This window comes from Scyliorhinus canicula, chromosome 2 (assembly GCF_902713615.1).
Source record: "Scyliorhinus canicula chromosome 2, sScyCan1.1, whole genome shotgun sequence".
Lineage (NCBI taxonomy): Eukaryota > Metazoa > Chordata > Chondrichthyes > Carcharhiniformes > Scyliorhinidae > Scyliorhinus > Scyliorhinus canicula.
Window position 1 is genome coordinate 141904741 of NC_052147.1, and position 21111 is coordinate 141925851.

Genomic DNA, 21111 nt, shown 5'->3' on the forward strand with positions numbered 1-21111 from the left:
CAATACGTCACTTTGTTTGTCATTACTTTTTAAAATTCACATCTTCACTGTGAGATGGAAATCTGGCCCTCTATATTCTACTTGTAGGCAGGGTGTTATTCATTCTGCTACTTGTCCCCTGACTCTACATTCTCTGACATTGGTCATGAGTACCAAATCAAAGAGGCTTTGCAATCAGGATATATTGGAGTACTTTTTCCACCTTGGGCAGAAAGTGCCAGTGTACAGAAATATCACCCAATATCGTCCGCCCATTTTGAAAAACGTGTCTTGCACCCCTCCCCTCCAAAATCCATTCCTCCTCATTTGCATATGGCCAATGCCAAAATCTGGCTCTAACCATTGTCTGTTAGTAACATGAACACTGGAGCATGGTGAGATTTCACTCATTATAATTTATCCCCAACTTGAAAGCCTATTTTTACAATATATACTTGCACGCATTCAGATACAATCACACATATATTCTGTGACTCTAGTCTCTCAAGTCTAATTCGGTGTGTGACCTCACTGTCTCCTGCGAACTATAAAAGACTGTTAATTACCTTTGGATAGTCAGATAAAAATTACATTAAACTATGTAAATGCTTTCTTATAACTTTGAATTCTTCTGCGTCCTCAATTTTTAATCACCCTACAATGGGCTTTCAGCTTCCTAAGCCCTGAGCTCTGGAAGTCCCTCTCTCAACCTCTCTACCCATCTCTGTTTTTTTAAGGCACTCCTTAAAATCTCTTTGAACAACCTTCTGGTCACCTGAACTAATATCTCCTTCTGTGGTTCAGTGCCAAATCTTGTTTAATAACTCAACTGCGAAGCACCACCTTAAGATGTTCCACTACTTTAGAGGCACAACGTAATGAACATTATTATTGATTTAAATGCAGAAATAGATTGAAAAATATTCTTTGCGTTGGCACCAGTTTCTCCACATCCAATTTAAAACATGTTTCTGAAATGCAAAATGTTGTTAAAAAAAACTGTATAGATCCTACAATAATACTAGGTTAATTATTTCTTCCGATAGCCATGCAAATTAAGGGCTTCTGGAGTGGAATTGTTTGTGACAGAAAGCACTTAAATATTAACTCCCAAAACAGTTGTGGGGTATGATTGCATAGGTGATTAAATATCAGAAACATTTGCTGTGCACTACGGACGTTAATGTTGTCTTTATATACAATATATAGAAATATATATATATATACTGTATGTAAAGCATATACACAAGAAATGAAACATAGAACATTGAAAAATGAAAATATTTCCAGTATTTTTGAGATTTCCAATGTCGTCAGTGATGTGACTCATTTTCTTAGCAACATCATCCAATTATTATTGTCTTCATATGATTGAAACCATCACAATGGAAAGGATAGTTTTACCGCAACTTAAAGCCTCAGTTGCAGCACTCTCGCCTCTGATTCAGTATGTTCTGAGCTCCATTTCTGTTATAAAATGTTGGACTGGATTCTCCATTTGAGAGACTAATTGCTGACGCCACCATTGAATCGCGAGTGTTCTACATTCACGACAGCGGCGCCAGTCCCGGAGCGATTCATGACATCCTAAAAGCCGAGTACTGACGAAGGGCTGGTTTAGCACAGGGCTAAATCACTAGCTCTGAAAGCAGACCAGGCAGGCCAGCAGCACGGTTCAATTGCCGTACCAGCCTCCCTGAACAGGTGCCGGAATGTGGCGACTAGGGACTTTTCACAGTAACTTCATTTGAAGACTACTTGAGACAATAAGCGATTTTCATTTCATTTTTCATTTCATGTGTAACTAGTGCAATTAATCCGGAAGCCGGGTGTGATTCGATGGGGTCGGGATTGGCACTGGAGAGCCTGACAAGCAGGAGCTGCAGTAGATAATCCACTAACCACACACCCAGCACTGGTTGCGCTGGTACATGCTCATCACGTTGATGCATCAGCTGGGGCCAGAGGGTACTGGGGGGTGGGGGTGGCCTCGGGAAGTACCCATACGACCCATGGCGCTAAGTTCACAGTGGGCAGTCAGCAGCATGCGCAGCGGATGGCTGCCTTGCAGGCTGTGGCAAATATGGTTTGTGACCGTCCACCCTGACCCCATGGCCCTCCTCCAGGCCACCTACTGCTATTCCCATCAGCACTGGCAGAAGCCCCCCCCGGCCAGCGGCATAACTATCACCACACTATAACGATGTTGGACACTTTCTCCCTTAGCAGCACCGGCGCCTGTTTCCACAAGTGAACCTCTCCGTACGTAATTCCTCCTGGCGGAGTTTGATTATCGCAGAGAGCCCGAAAATTGTTGGCCCAGTTAATCATGTGCCAATGCCGTTTAATGTACAATTTGCATGCCCAAACCGGCGCACGGTGTGGAACGCATTCACACCGGAGCATGACATTATGCTGTCCGCCGGGCACCGGCCTCAATTATGCGAGATTCTCTGCTTGATCGCATTTCCTGATTCCAGCATCGCTGGATGGAGAATCCCGCCTGTTGGTTTTAGTTCAGAAGGTCCCAGGAAGAGGTTCTGAATCTTCTACAGTTCAACAAGAAGTGTTTATTAACCACCTGTAACTACATACAGTGCAAAGTCAAAGCTAGTAGTTATCGCCATTCTTGCCTCATCACATGCCTCGGTCCAGTACAAGGCTGTCCTATAGATTCAAGTCAAGTGTTCCTTTACATGCCACAGTGGGTGGTGCTAGACGCAGTCCTGCATTAACCTTTTCGAGAGCACAAAAATCGAGGTTGACAATCCAGTACAGTACGACAGAAATGCTGCACTGTTAGAGGTGCCAGGCTTCAGATGAGATATTAAACTAAGGCCGTGTCTGCCTCTCAAGTTGACATAAAAGTCCGAGCATACGATTTCAAAGTAAAGCAGGCCAGATCTTCCAGGTGGCCTGGCCAATAGCTATCGTTAACCATCATCTGGTTATTATCACATTGTCGTGTGTGGGTCCTTGCAGTGTGTAAACTTTGTACCATATTTCCTTCATTAAGTCAGTGACCACATTGCAAAAGTACTTCATTGATTGTAAAGCACTTTGGATGTGATTGTGAGGCACCATAAAAGTACAAGTCTTTTTCTAATCGCATAAATTTTATCTTCAAGTCAGATATTATCATTGGGTTCTAAAATGTCACAGAAATAATTTGTGCACAGTTATCAAACCCAACGTCAAGCTAAAAGCAATTTTCCCTCACCAACCCAGATTCAACCCAAAATATCAACATCCCTCCTGGAAACTGAAAGATTGGTTTGGCCTGAATTTTTCAGATGGTGGTGACTCGCTTCCCACCACGCGAAGAGTCACACCAACTGTGAATGCACCACATCCATTTCACGCTCAAATGAGTGTTAAGTGGCTGCGGACAAGAATTGCGCTCCTCATTCGGGAAGTCCCACCATAGAGAGCTGCCAGCCAATCCGACTGTTCGTCAGCGCTCCAGTCCTACAGCGACAGCACTGCAATGGGCAGAAGAGGAAGTTCAGGAAGACATCAGAGCCTAGGTTTGGGCACCGGAGATCCAGGTAAATTCAACAGGTCCCAGGCCGGAGAGGGTAGGGAAAAGTGGGGAGGGCTGCAAAAGGGGTGATCGGGCACTTGAAGGAGAGCATGGTGGGGGGGCATTGTGGTTCGGAAGCCACCGGACCTTAAGAGTGGAGTGCCCAGCTTCAGAAGGGGGCTTCGGATGGAGGCGCTATCCCCTTCCTGCCCAGCTAAAACCCTGTTGGATTCCTGGGCTTCCCCCAGGGATGTTCAATCCTCCCGCCAGTGTAAAAGTTGAGGCTGGGTGGGTAATGGCCAAATGTCCATAAGGGTCATGAGCAAGGGCGAGGCCTTAAACTCTGCTATGGGCTTACTGTTTAAGATTGCACTGAAGAAATTAACTTTCTAACTCATGCCAAAGTCATAAAGTCGTCGAGTCGTAGGGTGCGATTCATAAAAAGCTTTCTAAGAGTGGTAGTGAGCTGGAACTGCCGCAAGCTACCCAGTCCTCAGCACTGCAATACAACGTTAATTGGTCCAGTTAAGAAGGCCCAGTGGCTTCACACCGCAAATCATGGCTCGCCAGCAGATTTGCCTGGACCGGGCTTGCCCCCCCCTCCCCCCCCTCCTCCCCCCTCCTCCCCCCTCCTCCCCCCTCCTCCCCCCTCCTCCTCCTCCCCCCCCCTCCCCCTCCCCCCCCCTCCCCCTCCCTCCCCCTCCCCCTCCCCCTCCCTCCCTCCCCCTCCCCCCCTCCCTCCCTCCCCCTCCCCCCTCCCTCCCTCCCCCTCCCCCCCTCCCTCCCCCCTCCCCCCCGCCCCCTCCCCCCCTCCCCCTCCCCCCTCCCCCTCCCCCCCCTCCCCCTCCCCCCCTCCCACCCCTCCCCCCCCTCCCCCCCCTCCCCTCCCTCCCCCCCTCCCTCCCCCCCCTCCCTCCTCCCCTCCCCCTCCCCCCCCTCCCCCCCTCCCTCCTCCCCCCTCCCCTCCACTCCCTCCTCCCCCCCTCCTCCCCTCCCTCCTCCCCCCCCCTCCTCCCCCCCCTCCCTCCCCCCCTTCCCTCCCCCCTCCCCCCCTCCTCCCCTTCCCTCCCCCCCTCCCCCCCGCCCTCCCCCCCCTCCCCCCCTGCCCTCCCCCCCCTCCCCTCCCCCCCTACCCGCCCCCCCTCCCTCCCCCCCCCTCCCCCCCTCCCCCCCCTCCCTCCCCCCCCTCCCTCCCCCCCCTCCCTCCCCCCCTCCCTCCCCCCCTCCCCCCTCCCCCCCCTCTCCCTCCCCCCCGCCTCCCTCCGCCCCTCCCTCCTCCCCCTCCCTCCCCCCCTTCCTCCCCCCCTCCCTCCCCCCCTCCCCCCGTCCCCCTGCCCTCCCCCCCCCTTCCCTTCCCCCTCCCCTCCCTCCCCTTCCCTCCCCCCCCTTCACCTCCCCCCCTCCCCCCTTCCCTCCCCCCCCTCGCCCCATCCCTCCCCCCCCTCCCCCCCTTCCCTCCCCCCCCTCCCCCCTTCCCTCCCCCCCTCCCCCCCCCGCCTCCCCCCCCCCCCCTCCCCCCCCCTAACAAGGTACAGCAGTACTCAAACAGTTGTTGCACAACCAACCTCACACAGCTTGCAGCTATGGCACTTAGACGATTGGTCCCAAGATCTGGAGATGCAGACGTGGGGAGGCTCTGAGAGGCGGTAGTGGCCAGGAGGGATGTCCTGTTCCCTCAAGGGTCCCGGAGGGTGAGTCACAGGGCAGCCAGTGCCGCCTGGGATGAAGTGGCAGTGGCTGTCAGCTCGGGCAGCATGATGAGGAGGACAGGCCTCCAGTGCCAAAAGAAGGTCAACGGCCTACACTGGGCCGCATGTGAGAGTTGGCACCAGACAACCCCCTCCCAAATCTTTACACCCCCACATGAACCACCTCCTAACCCTTCATCCCCGCCCCCCTACACAGTGTGCCACGCATGCAGATAATGATGCCCTCTCTGTGCCCTCACAGGAAATGTTGTTTCACAACCATCGAGAGAGGTTCCAGACTGGCGACGGCATGCTGAGCATCAAAATCCTCCTCCCCACCACCCCCCCCCCCCACCTTCCATGAGAACACCTCAGAGGAGAGCTCTGAGGATGCAGCCACAGATGTGTCAGGCCTTCATCCCCACCCTCCACCAGCGCTGAGACACGCACCTTGGTGGGCATCGTTAGTGGTCAGGCTTCTGGGGCACATTCTGGCGAGCACCACACAGTTGTTGATGTACATCAGGTGGAAGCAGTAATGCCCAGGCGAGACAGCAGACAGGTATGCTGCATCCCAGGACCAACACTGCTAGAGTGTCGACTGCACTCCTGGTGGAGATCCTGGTGCACAATGTTGGCAGCCTAAGAGGAGGTGTCCAAGATGTGGCGCAGTCATGACGGCCATGCCGATCAGGAGGAGAGGCGCTGTCTACCAACCCAGACCCATCCTATGGAGTGGTGACGATGGGAACCAGCTCCCCCAATTTCCACCCCTCTGACGACAGTGGTGTCCAGTCAGCACCCAGCACAGGACGGCACGACACTGAATGTGCGCAGGGATTGGAGGGGGGGGGAGAACTAGGGGGTGAGGAGAGGAATGTGCATTTGGGGGAGGTTGAGGGAGAGTGGGGAGGTTGAGGGAGAGTGGGGCGGCACCATCAGGAGAGTGGGGCAGTGGTGTACGCTTGTCAGCAACAAATTAAAAAACCCTCACCGTAACCAGTGTGACGCCTCTGTTCCACAAAGCTATGGGTTTGGCGACCACCGGGGTGGCACGGGAGCACAGTGGTTAGCACAGTTGCTTCACAGCTCCAGGGTCCCAGGTTCGATACCCGGCTTCGGTCACTGTGTGTGCGGAGTTTGCTTGTTCGCCCCGTATGTGCATGGGTTTCGTCCGGGAGCTCCGGTTTCCTCCCACAATCCAAAGATATGCAGGTTAGGTGATTGGCCAGGCTAAATTGCCCTTAAATGTCCAAAATGTGGGGTGGGGTTACTGGGGTACGGGAATAGGGTGGAGGTGTGGGGTTGTATAGGATGCTCTTTCCAAGGGCCGGTGCAGACTCGATAGACTGTATGGCCTACTTCTGCACCGTAAATTCTATGATTCACCAATTCTAGGCCCCATTCCCCCCAGACATAGGTTTCTGCACCCCTCCCCCCCACCCACCCGGCATGCCCTGCCCACAGACACCTGGCTCAAACAAGGGGGCCTTGCTCACTGGACCCTGAACAGAACTTCACCAAACCCTGGCCGCAGACATGTGCCCTGGGCTGCAGCCCATCCCCTCGGTGTTCAGAGGTTGACTGTTTCATCTGTGGTGTTGCTTCGCACAGTGTCATAGATCATTGAATTTACAGTGCAGGAGGAGGCCATTCAGCCCATCGAGTCTGCACCGGCTCTTGGAAAGAGCACCCTACCCAAGGTCAACACCTCCACCTTATCCCCATAACCCAGTAACCCCACTCAACACTAAGTGTAATTTTGGACACTAAGGGCAATTTATCACGGCCAATCCACCTAACCTGCACATCTTTGGACTGTGGGAGGAAACCCACGCACACAAGGGGAGAATGTGCAGACTCTGCACAGACAGTGACCCAAGCCGGAATTGAGCCTGGGACCCTGGAGCTGTGAAGCAATTGTGCTATCCACAATTCTACCGTGCTGCCCACAGTGTCCCGACACAGTGTTCAGGCATTACGGCCTGATTCAAATGCTAGGCAATAAGCCCTGTTTAACATTTAGCTGCTGTTGTATAAAGAATCAAAGTTACTGCTCCTTTTTACAAACTCCTTTATTTCACTTTAACAAACTCTGCACAAAACTCTATCTTCACATCACCTGACACAAAAGCCACCTAAAGCCCCTTTAGATATCAGTGTCAATTATTGGATACTTAACATAAATGAGACAACTAATTAGACTGTCTCTTAACCCATTACTTAACAGTCTCCCCTTCATTGGAGAAAACAAAATTACAAGAAACTCAAAAACACACACACAATTTCCCCCCTTCTTTTTTGCCATTTTTTTTGGAAGAAAAAAAATACAGTCACAGAAACAGTCTTCATTAACAATATCCAAAAGTTTCTGTGAACGAACCTCTCTTTTTGTAAAACAGTCTGATAATTGATAGCTACTGTCGACCCATTTAATTTTTGCTATTTCCCCTCTGTCCAACATCTGCTTCAAACTTGTGATGTCTATCCTTAACGTTTTTTCATTAACACTCTTTGTAGAGTGCACATTTTCCCACAGGGATTTATTGTCAATGTGACAGTCAATAGGTATATTGCCCAAATCCCCTAATCCCAAAATTTCTGTCAATATCTGAGATATATAAAAGGCCATATACACCACCTCTACAAGGCTTAACGTCTCAGTAGCCAAAGTGCTTTTGACCACTCTCCTTATTTTCTTTGTTTTCCACACAAGAGGGCAACATTTACCATTGTTCCCCAAAAGGAAAATTATAAAACCTCCTTCGCTTAAAACCACATCACATAAATTTGCATAGGACGCATCACTATAAACTGAGTTTCAAGTGCCTAAGGTCACCTAAAACCATTAACCTCAAAACACACTCCTGCATTTTTAGTTTGGCCAACGCTTTATTTGCTCTTATTATGTCTTCCACTTTGGGATCATTCATTTTTGTACTCAACTCTAAGACATCAAAACTCACGTCCGGTCTAGTCTGTCTACCTAACCAATTCAGTTGCCCAATTAAACTTCGCAGTTGCTCTTTTTCCATCTTTGAAAACATTGCGTCTTTTTGTGAAGGCCATGACTAATTGCATTGGGCTGATGCTTTCCAAATAATATTGCTGACATTAAGTTGCCCCTAACTTTGTCTGTCCGATTTCCAGTCCAATATATTTAAATGCACCGGAAGCCTGACTTCCAACCCTGAATTCTTTCCTCAAACCAGAGATTAAAATAGCTTTGAAATCACTAGTCCCGCCCCACAAAAAAATCATCGACATGCATCATAAAGATGCACGAAAGATTTCCTTTATAGTGTCAGTAAAACATTGCAGGATCTGCTTTCAACTGGCAACAGCCTAACTTTAACAAAACTGACCTTACCGAAAAATACCAGACTCTAGACGCATCATTTAATCCATATACACATTTGTTCATCTTCCAGAGTACCCCTTCTCTGTTAGCTACCTCTTTAAGAGGACCGAGAAAAATGTCTCTCTGGAGCTGTTGCCCCTGCAAAAAGGCAGCTTTTATATCTATAGATTTGCATTCCCATGCCTTTGTGGCTAATAGAGCCAAGAAGATCTTTAAAATAACCTTTCCTGCCAGAGGTGCATCTACCCTTAAATCCTGATCTTCTAAGTTTTCTTCAAATCCCCTTGCCACAAGCCTGGCCTTTGCCTTATGAGTTCCATCCAGAAGAACCTTTTCCGTGCAAATCCATCAGTGGGATAGAGCTCTTTGTTCCCTATCCGGAACGTCTGTGTATACCCCAAATTCACTCCAACTATGCAGTTCTTGATGGTTGGCATCTTTGATAACTTTTTCATCTAATTTATTGGAAGCCACCAAAATCTCACGTGCATGTGAGCTTCTACTCCTAATAGTATTTGTAGTCTTACTCATGTTCCGAGATCTTGATAAACTACGTCCCCTCTCCCACCTGGTATCTCGTTCTGTACTGCTACTGCTTGATCTTTCTAATCTGCTGTGGGATGTCCTTTCAATCATTCTCGACCTTTTCTTGCGGACCGGTTCATTATCCGATGTACTATCTGAACTGGCGCTGCGTTTCTGTGTCCTCCATTTTTGAACTTTGTGTTCCCAATCCATTGTCTTAACTCCTTCCCCTGAACACTGTACATTCAACCAATGTTTATACTTTCCAGTGGCCTTCCCTGCTCTACTAATAACAGTTGCATCCTTCCATTGACTAGACCCTTCAGGCAAGTATGTCACTTTTGAACAACTTTTGGCAGTTGTCCTTTCGGAAAAATGGCCTGTTCTAATTCATCAGAAGTGTTGTGTTCCTTAACAAAAACCCTGTCTATATCAGTTAACTGGTCCTCATTGTTCTGTTACACATGCGTACCAGATGACTCTGGTTCCTCGTCATGTCTGTCTGCTCTGTCTAAATTTGAAAATTTGTAATCTGTACCCATTATCATTGATGAATGTACCCTAACAGTTTGATTGCCATGTTGCAAAACAATGTTTTGCCATCTATGCCTATGATCTTCCCTGTCCTTTCCATTCATTAAAATTGTCTCTCTTATAGTATACTATGTCTCCTTGCTGAAAAATGGTATTTGATGGGCGTACATTATGTCTTAAAGCTCTGCAAATTCTTTCAGAGACTCCTGCTTCCAGAAAAGCTTTTCTACTGCGATGTAATGCATTTAAATGCTCAGCAAAGGTCAAGCTAATTGTAGTCCCGTCCCAAGCTGGAGGCTGGCCATCTAAAATGGACGGAATTTGAGGATTTCTACCAAACACTAATTGCTAAGGACTATAGCCCCCAACCATCTGCAATGAATTATTCGCCTGTACAGTCCATGCTAAAGCTGAATTTAGCTTGCAGTTTGGTCTGTCTATCAAAAAATTTTCAGAGCATGTCATCTATTACCGCATTGTTTCTTTCACACACACCTTTACTAAGTGGGCTTTCTGTAGCCGTATTGATAACAGTGATATTCACGTTTCCACACATATCCCTAAACTCATCATTAGCAAATTCTCCCCCATTGCCCGTAAGGAATTTTGCCGGTGGGCCCATTCCTGTCCCTATCCATTTTCCCACGATTTGATCCAGAATTACTCTTCTTTCTTTACTTTGTACAATCGTTGATTGACTAATTCTGGTTGCTAAATCTATAAAATAAATATATTATTGGCTTTATCCCAGATTTTAAGGTCCATGGCCACAATGTCGTTAAAATCTCTGACCAAAGGTAGGGTTACTATCGCTCGTGCTGGTGTCCTTCTGTACTTCCTACAAACTTCACAGCAATCACTAACCTGTTCTGTCAGTTTAGCATAATCTTCATCCCTTACCCCTGCATTCTTTAATACATTTTTCAGCCTCCGAGGAGACAGATGCCCACATTTCCGATGCAGTTTTAATTCAACAAGCTTTTTATAAGCTAAAGTCCCATTTTCAACTGCCATTAACACACCCTTAACAATATTTGAAATCTTATTTGTCAGTAATGGAATACAATAGTGCCCCGACTGTGTAAATTGTAAGTCCACTGTTTTTCTAAAAACTGTTGCCTTATCCTGTTCCAAATCCAGTTTCATGAGTGCTTTCTTCATCGACGGTCTAGTCAGAAGCAAAGGTATCTCACTTGATACAAAATCCGTGCTAAGGAAATGATTCACTCCGGCAATATTGAAAAGTCTTTTAACGACTTCAGAGTATTATCATACCCAAACCTGAAACTTGTGGAACTTTCAAATTCCTTAACCTTGTACAATTTTCAGCATTCAAGGAGTCCATGTAACATTTTAACCAGTCAATTCGACACACAGTAGATGTGCAGCTACTGTCCAATACAGCACAATTGAAGGATTCTGCAACCAATTACCAGCGTAAAACTACTTGTTACTAGGACAATGCCTTCTTTCTGATCACTATCTTTTTCCTCTTCTGACTCTTCCGTGCCATGTGTCGCTTGAAAGCATAATGGTATTGAGAGGCACATTGAAAACACCGATTTATCATACTCTGGGCATTTCTGGGGTTCATCTTCCTATTGTAGGTTCTAACTGGGTTTCTGTCTTCATAATTTCCGGTTCCCGATCTCCTTCTATAGTCTTGGAACCTGTTTGTAGCTGTGCGATTTTGCTATCCTGTTAGTAGTGTATCTTCCATATTCTACAGACTGACCTATTTGGGTCATCAGAGCCATCGGAATCGAATGTTTCCCCAGAAACTTTTTTTAAAGCTTCTGTCATCTGATCGAATAAGGTATCCTTATCCACAAACTGAACTCCTGTCAAAACCAGGAGCCTATCCATGTTGCCCACTCTAGCACAGTCAAGTAATTTAAAGGCCAACACAGACTGTGGAAATTCCAGGTTGTGTTTCTGCAGCCTTTTATATAGAACATAGAACAGTAGAGCACAGAACAGGCCCTTCGGCTCTCGATGTTGTGCCGAGCAATGATCACCCTACTCAAATCCACGTATCCACCCCATACCCGCAACCCAACAACTCCCCCTCCCTTAACCTTACTATTAGGACACTACGGGCAATTTAGCATGGCCAATCCACCTAACCCGCACATCTTTGGACTGTGGGAGGAAACCGGAGCACCCGGAGGAAACCCACGCACACACGGGGAGGACGTGCAGACTCCACACAGACAGTGACCCAGCCGGGAATCGAACCTGGGACCCTGGAGCTGTGAAGCATTGATGCTATCCACCATGCTACCATGCTGACCATGGTCTGCTAAATTCCATTATATAGTCTTCCGTGGAGAAATCCTCTATTTTCCAGAACCTATCAAAACCCGACCATGCTTCATATGCACTTAACAAGTCATCCTTTTTATAAATCATATCCATATAGTGTAATTGAGTCTGCAGACCTTCTTCTGAGTCTAACTCAGCTCGGAAAACACTTTGCTTTGGATTTTACTGTCATAAGGTAGAGAAAGAGCCAACGCCATACCTTGTTTTCTTTTTCCCAAGGCAGTTAGTTACCTTAGTCCACATAACTACTGCACTTGGACAACACAGTAGCACAAATGAATAGCACTGTGACTTCACAGCGCCAGGGTCCCAGGTTTGATTCCCCGCTGTGTCACTGTCTGTGCGGAGTCTGCATGTTCTCCCCGTGTCGGCGTGGGTTTCCTCCGGGTGCTCTGGTTTCCTCCCACATACCAAAGGCGTGCAGGTTAGGTGGATTGGTCATGATTAATTGCCCATAGTGACCCAAAAAAAAGTTAGGAGGGGTTATTGTGTACGGGGATAGGGTGGAAGTGAGGCTTAAGTGGGCTGGTGCAGACTCGATGGGCCGAATGGCCTCCTTCTGCGCTGTATGTTCTATGTTCTCCACTGGTCGTACGATCCCCTTTCAGAAAATAAAGGGGTGTAGTCATATCCGGCCACCTTTATCCTAGGTTCAGCCATATATCTTCATTTTTTTTCTTCTCACTCACTCCTTGGTTTGGTCTGGAAAAGTTGAATCTTTTAACCCTTCACATTTGCACAGCAACCATCCTCTGCTACCATTTGTTAGAAGTTTAGCTGCTGTTGTATAAAGAGTCAAAGGTACTGCTCCATTTTACAAACATCTTTATTTCACTTTGACAGACTCTGCACAAAACTCTATCTTCATATCACCTGACATAAAGGCCACCTGAAGCCCATTTACACATCAGTGTCAATTATTGGATACTTAAAATAAATGAGACAACTAATTGGAATGTCTCTTAACCCATTACTTAACAAGCCCCATATGTTACATGGCCCACCCACCCATGGGGATCCACTTGGGATGTGTGAAGAGCTCTCTTAACTGCGATTGCCAATTCCCTGTTAGCTATAGCTTTCCGCCACACGGCCAGAGGCCTCCATGGTCAGTGGGAGTTATGGTTGGTCGCTGAGGCAGACAAGCAGGGACTAGGGTTGCCCCTGGAATGGGTACACACGATTCAGTAGTCGGCAGGATCTCGACTTTTCTACGGGAGTGGGCTGGTTGCATTACAAACGGTTTGGCACCCAGCGCGGTTCTCATTTCTGGCCTCTCCCGCTGTTCAACTGGCTCATCACACTCTCGCTTGAGCGCAACAAAGCCACTGAATCGCGCCCATGGAATCATACAGCACAAAAATGCCCCTCCGACCCATCGCGTCTGTGCCGGTCAAAAGCAACCAGCTAACCATTCTAATCCCATTTGTCAGCACTTGGCCCATAGCCTTGTATTGCGTGGGATTGCAAGTGCACATCTAAATACTTCTGAAATGTTATGAGAGTCTCTGCCTCTACAAACCTTTCAGGCAGCAAATTCCACACTCCCAACACCCTCTTGGTAAAAATGTTTTTCCTCACATCCCCTCTAAACATCCTGTCCCTTACCTTAAATCAATGTCCTCAGGTCATTGACCCCATTCCACCATGTGGAAAAGCTTCTTCCTGTCTACTCTAGCTATGTCCCTTATAATTTTACACATCTCAATCACGTTCTCCCCTCAGTCTCCTCTGCTCCAAGGAAAACAATGCAAGTCTATCCAATCCCTCTTCATAACTAACACTCCTCAGTCAAGGCAACATCCTGGTAAATCTCCTCCTCACCCTTTCCAGTGCTGTCACATCCCTCATATAATGAGGATTCCAGAACTGCATACAGTACTCTCGCTGTGGCCTAACCAACATTTTATACAGTTCCAGCATAACCTCCCTGCTGTTAAACTCTATGCCTCGATTAATAAAGGCAAGTATATTATCTGCCTTCTTAACCACTGTATCCACCTGCTCTGTTATTTTAAGGGGCCGGTGTAAATGCACACCAAGGTCCCTCTGATTCCCGGTGCTACCCAGGGTCCTGCGTTCATTATCGTTGCTTTGTTTGTCCTGCCCAAGTGCATCATCTCACACTTATCCAGATTGAATTTCATTTGCCTTACCGATCAACCCTCTTACATTCGTATCATTTATATAAATCACAAACAGCAAGGGCTCCAACACTGATTCCCTGTGGGATCCCATTGGACACAGGCTTCCGGTCAGGAAAACACCCCTCAGCCATTCCTCCCTGCTTCTTGCCACTCAGCCAATTTTCGACCCTGTTTGCCAAATTTCCTTGGATCCCATGGGCTCTTACCTTCGCTTTCAGTCTCCCATGTGAAACCTTATCGAAAGCCTTGCTGAAGACCAAGAAGAATACGTCAAATGCATTACCCTCATCTACACACCTGGTCACATCTTCAAAAAACTCAATCAAGTTGGTCAGACATGAACTCCCCCTAACAAAACCATGCTGACTGTTCTTGATTAATCCCTGCCTCTCCAAATGCCGATTAATTCTGACTCTCAGAATAGCTTCCAGTAGTTTCCCCACCACTGAGGTTAGACTAACTGGCCTGCAGTTTCCTGGTTTATCTCTTTTTGCCTTCTTGAATAATGGTACCACATTGGTTGTCCTTCAGTCCTCTGGCACCTCTCCTGTGACCAGAGAGGAATTGAAAATTATTGCCAGCGCCCCTGCTAGTTCCTCCCTTGCCTCACTCAGCAGCCTGGGATACATTTCAGCTGGCCCGGGAGATTTGTCTATGTGGTAATCACCACTGTTATATATATTAGGAGAGGTGTGGTAAGGCCCTGTACTACAGGTACGAGGGTAGTCCCTGCCTGCTGGCTCTGCCCAGAAGGCGGAGTATAAATATGTGTGCTCCCCATACAGCAGTCATTTCGCCAGCTGCTGTAGGAGGCCACACATCTTAGTGTAATAAAGCCTCAGTTGTATTCAACTCTCATCTTTGTGCAATTGATCGTGCATCAGTCTATTTTAAGCCTGCCAGACTACACAAAACCTCCTCTCTGTCTCTGTTAATCTCTTTAATTTTATTACAGTCCTTCTCCCTGATTTCTATACCCACACTGTCCCTCTCATGAACGAACACTGACACAAAGTATTCATTTAGAACTCTACCTACATCCTCCAGCTCCACACACAAATTACCACTGTGGTCCTTAATGGGCCCGACTCTTTGCCGCTATCCTTTTACCCATAATGTATTTGTAAAACAACTTAGGATTTTCCTTCATTTTACCTGCTAGTATCCTTTCATCCCCCTTCTTTATCTCCTAATTTCCTTTTTAAGTTCCCACTTGCACATTCTATACGCCTCTAGGGCTTCTGCTGCTTTGAGCCCTCGATATCTGCCACAAGCCTCCCCTTTCTCTCATTATCGAATGCTGTGTGTCCCTTGCTATCTGGTCCCACCCTTTTTCTTCATTGGAACATGTTGGCCCTGCACTCTCCCTATTTCCATCTTGAATGCATCTCACTGTTCTGTTACAGGTTTACCTAAAAGTGTCCACTCCCAGTCCACTCTGGGCAAATCATATCTGATCTTATTAAAATTGGGCTTCCCCAATTTAGAACTTTGATCTTAGTCTCATCGTTGTCCTTTTCCAAAACAATCTTGAATCTTTTTAAAAAAAATCTTTTTATTCGCCTCATTTTCAACATTTTCATCAAATAACAAAAAAACAGAAATAAATACAGTACCAATTCCCCAAACAGCATCCCATTCAATATACTGACCAAACCTTCACCCGTACATTTCAAGTAAAAAAGCAAGAAAATTAACAATCAATCAGTAAACAATGTACTCAAGAAGAACTATAACCCCAACCCCTCTGTCCCCCCCCCCCCCCACTAATGTTCAATGGCAACCAGTTTGTGAAAGTGCATAATAAAGAGTCCCCATGAATTGTAGAACCCTTCCTACATCTCCCTCAGCTCAAACTTCACCTTCTCGAGAGTCAGAAATTCCAGTAGAACCTCCCGCCAAGCCGAGGCACAGGGCGGAGAAGCTGACCTCCGCCCCAAACAGACCCGCCACTGGGAAATCAGCGAGGCGAAGGCTAAAACATCTGCCCCCACACTCGCCTGCAGCTCGGGCCGGTCCGACACCCCGAAAATGATTCCGAGCTCACATGCACTACCCCTGAGATGACACTGAAAACCTCACTCCAATACTTCTCCAGTTTCGAACAGGACCAAAACATATGTACGTGGTTTGCAGAGCTACTCCCACATCGCTCACATACATCCTCCAATCCCTCAAAGAGTCGGCTCATCCTCGCCCTCGTCACGTGTGCCCATTACATGACTTTCAACTGTATCAGCCCCAACCTCGCGGACGAGGTTGAGGCATTCACCCTCCGGAGCACCTCACACTATAAACTGCCTTCCATAACCTCCTCCAACTCTTCTGCCCACTTGGCTTTGATCCCCTCCATGAATTCCCCGTCCACCCCCAGAATCCTCCTTTAGATCGCCGACACCATCCGTTCCCCCTGCCGTCAATACCTCTTCCAACAATGAGGGGGCCGGCGCTATCAGGAAGCTCTGAACCTCCTTCCTAGCAAAGTCCTGCAGCTGCAGGAACCTCAACCCTTCCACTTGCCTGAGTCCATAGTTCTCCCCCAACTCTTTCAGCTTCACAAAATGTCCCCCCAGGAACAGGTCTTTTAATACCCTAAATCCCCCTCTCCTCCCATCTGTGAAACCTATCGTCCAGCCTCCCTGGCTCAAACCTATAGATCCCCCTAATCGGGATCTCCCCTGACCCCGCACCCAGCTTAAAGTGCTGCCTCAACTGCCTCCAAATCTTCAGCATTGCCACCACCACCACCCAGACAATCTTGAATCTAATGGAGTTATGATCACTATCTGCAAATGTTTCCCCATTGATACATCAACCACTTGCCCAACTTTGTTACCGAAAATTAAGTCCAGGACCTCTTGTAGTTCCAAATAGGTGACATGGTAGCACAGTGGTTAGCCCTATTGCTTCACAGCGCCAGGGACCCAGGTTTGATTCCCATCTTTGGTCACTGCTGTGCGGAGTCTGCATGTTCTCCCCGTGTCTGTGTGGGTTTCATCCGGGTGCTCCAGTTTCCTCCCACAAATCCCGAAACACTTGCTTGTTGGGTGAATTGGACATTCTGAATTCTCCCTCTGTGTACCTGAATAGGCGCCAGAGTGTGGCGACTAGGGTAGTTTTACAGTAACTTCATTGCAATGTTAATGTAAGCTTACTTGTGACACAAATAAAGATTATCATTATTAGTCTAATTACTAGCTTAAAAAGTTCTCCTGAATGCATTTTAAGAATTCCTCTCCTTCTAAAACTTTCACTCTTGGGCTTCCCCAGTTAATATTGGGTAAGTTGAAATCCCCGCACTATCACTACCCTATTAATTTTACACTTCTCTGACAATTGCCTACATATCTGCTCTTCTATTTCTCTCAGTGTGTTTGGGGCCTATAGAACACTCCCACCAATGCAATTGTTCCTTTTTGGTTTTTAAGTATTAAGTAAATAAGGTTCCGTACATAAACAACTTGATTAGATTAATCTCAACAGAATTCTTTCTCAGCTGCTATCACTATTTTAGCTGAACTTTTTTGAACAAAAACTCCAAATATTACTGTGCACACAAAATCTTCCCTCTTGCTATTATATTGCAGTAAAATATTGCGTGTGAGTGGATCTTTTACAAATAGGAGGGTGGAGCATTGTGAACTGCGGAAGGGCCAAAGAATTAATCTGCGGCCCCCTGACTTTTAGAAACTGTAGAATAGGTGGGTAGAAAAAGCTAACAATCAATTATGGTAACATCATAATTTTATATAATAAAAGGTGCTGGTGCTAGGAATGAAAAGCACTTCCCCTTGTCATGTACTCCCATTCAGTTACTGATTGCATTCACAAATATTTAGCTGTATATGCCATCTCGGGGATGGGGGTGGGGGAGCATTGCCATTTCACAACCTGTGCTCCATTGAATAAAAAAGAGTGATGCAAATTCCTCTGGCCCCATGTCCCTCGGCGTTCACCACTTTGTGATATCCATGACATAGGCACACTCCTGTTTTATGGACTTCAACAGGGCTCTTGAACTTTAAGCAGGTGGCCTTTCTTCCTTTGTGTGCTTGTGTGTCAACTCGACATTTAATTAGAAGGGCTGGGTGTGAGATGGCAAATCTCAATTCCACCTTTATCCAATAGCCGTAACACAGCAGGCAACACTTCATCAGTGGAACCAACCAAGCCATTGGATAAATTTCAGACCAACAGCTTTTCATTACCATGTTTTGGTTGATCTAAACTTCATTTTTTCCTCCTCTTACCAACAGTGCATGCTAACGAAGTCAGCTGGGAAAATGACTAAGAGGCGCTATTCAGGACAGCACGGTGGCGCCGTGGGTTAGCCCTGCAGCCTCATGGGACCGTGGTCCCAGGTTCGATCCCGGCTCTTGGTCACTGTCCATGTGGAGCTTGCATATTCCCCTCGTGTTTGCATGGGTTTCGCCCCCAAAATCCAAAGATGTGCAGGGTAGGTGGATTAGCCACGGTAAGTTGCCCCTTAATTGGAAAGAAATTAATTGGGTGCTCTAAATTTATTAAAAAAAGAGGAGCTATTCAAACAACGAGCTGAGGGCGCTGAACTACCACTGGAGGATTATTTCAAAATATTTCAATGATTGAGTAATTTCAAAAGTAACTCGATAATTCATTGTGCCTTGATGCCACTGGCCTCAATGACTTACCTGAGCTTGCACTCAATGATAAAACTGCTCTAAAAATCAAACTGCAGCATAGCTCCTTTTCCTGGTGGTGATAAGAATTCACCCTCCTCCCACCCCCCAACATGCTCTGCATGAATTTGTGAAATCACGTTCTCTTCCAGTGCAGTACAATAACATTCAAACAAGGAGTAGTCAGGCAACTTGTTGTTTGAATACTTGTCCAAGACTGATTCAACCATTTTCCCCTGCCCTTTCATGACTCACACGAATCTAAAAGGATGTGCAAGGTTATATTAATCTGACTGTCTCTATACCTCAACCAGTACAGTTTATCTGATTATTCATCTCATTGCTGTTTGTGGAATCATAAAAATATAGACTGGGTGTTGTCTTTGCCGATATGGCAGTACCTACATTTCAAAAATACTTCACTGGCTGTGAAGTGCTTTGGGACTTCCTGAGGACATGGAAGGCGCAACGTAGCTGCAAATCAGCCTCGAATGTGTCAATTGAGTCCACCATCGCTGCTGTAGATGGCAATCTGTTCCATATGTTAATTCGAAGAGTTGCTTCTTAAAAATATCCGAGCTGTGAATGTATGACTTACTTCATGCTTTCCTTAATAAGATCAGTTTCAGTACCAAGAAGGTTCTGCTCCAACTTTCACTTGTCATATCTGCAATGCCATGACTCAGACACAAACTATTAAGGGGGACAATTTTCTCACTGTGAAAACAACTTTTCAACCTGGGTCGGTAGACAGCAAACTTATTGCATTACCAAACGAATAATTGAAATGGGACCTGGGCTCACTGTCCTCTAGATTTCAAACTTTGGTGAAAACTTTTTCCAGTTAGATAAATTCTGATGGGTGGTTTCAAACCTATTGTAAATGTTTCTATGAACATTGCCAACCCTCCCGAGACTGGAGTTATTGTTTGCGCTTGGTCAGCATCTGCGGATACTTTTAGATATCCTACCTGTCACGCTCTTCTTTCATTCTCTCCAGCTCTTCTTCATTCAGTCCATCACTCTTTTGTTTAGACTTTTGTTCCTTCCCTTTTTCCTCCTTCTTTTTACCAAATCTGTTTAAAAATGCAATAATGATACTCATTCAAAACAAGAAGCACAACAAATAAGCAAAGAAGAAAGACAAGGTGGCACAATGGCTGGCACTTCCAACTCTCAATGCAGAGCCCCGAGTTCGATTCCGGCCTTGGGTGACTGTCTGGGTGCAGTTTCCACCTTCTCCCAGTGTCTGCGTGGGTTTCCGCCCACAGCCCAAGGATATGCAGATTAACTGGATTGGTCAGGCCAAACTGCTCCTTCATGTCCAAAGTTGTGCAAGTTAGGTGCATTGGCCATGTTAAATTGCCCCTTTGTGTCCAAAGGTGTGTAGGTTATGGGGATAGGCGGGGCTTGGGCCGAGGTAAGGTGCTCTTTCGGAGGGTTGGTGCAGACTCGATGGGCCGAATAGCCTCCTGTTGCACTGTAGGGATTCTATTGATTTTTCTATGAACTTTTGGAGTTTGTCTCTATTATTACATAGATGTTTCATAGAATTTACAGTGCAGAAGGAGGCCATTCAGCCCATCGAGTCTGCACCGGCTCTTGGAAAGAGCACCCTACCCAAGGTCAACACCTCCACCCTATCCCCATAACCCAGTAACCCCACTCAACACTAGGTGTAATTTTGGACACTAAGGGCAAATTATCACGGCCAATCCACCTAATCTGCACATCTTTGGACTGTGGGAGGAAACCGGAGCACCCGGAGGAAACCCACGCACACACGGGGAGGATGTGTAGACTCTGCACCGACAGTGACCCAAGCCAGAATTGAACCTGGGACCCTGGAGCTGTGAAGCAGTTGTGCTATCCACAATGCTACCGTGCTGCCCCTAGATTTAGTGACAACACATAAGATTCTTAGCTTATCTAATTGTTCATGCCAATTTTCTCCCCTGGCACTCTGATGAAGATATGGATCCATAGGTATTGGCATGTCCTGGTATGTCATGTGCATGAGTTGGGCAATGGGCGTCAGCAGCTGCTGGAATGCAGGGGCCTCATTGCCAAGTTTGAATTATCTTTACCTCACTTCCAAAAGTGTATGCTTCGAAGAAGGGTTGTTGGGCTACAATCAGGAGTGGGAATTTATCTCCCGACCGAAGGAGCTCTGCGGCATGTTCCAACACACCTACCACTGCACTCTTGACTGAAGTCAGTTAACTTAGTACAGGCATGGGATCGAATCTGTGTCTGCCTGACCATTAAGTACAAATCAGTCACATTCTCCAATTCATGCTTTCACTTACGCTGAGAAAGCATTTGAACCTATGCATTCCCAAAGGTACTGAATCTGAGTCCCATTCTATCC

The 21111-nt window shown here is 46.9% G+C and overlaps 1 protein-coding gene across 1 annotated transcript in view; it reads right to left on the reverse strand.

Moving 5' to 3' along the window:
• Positions 1-21111, reverse strand: part of LOC119958709 (partitioning defective 3 homolog B-like) — a 1329970-nt gene that overhangs the window by 314680 nt on the left and 994179 nt on the right. Inside the window, exon 19 of the mRNA XM_038787288.1 lies at positions 19712-19816. Coding sequence (XP_038643216.1) covers positions 19712-19816 — 105 coding nt within the window. The remainder of the gene's footprint in view (positions 1-19711; positions 19817-21111) is intronic.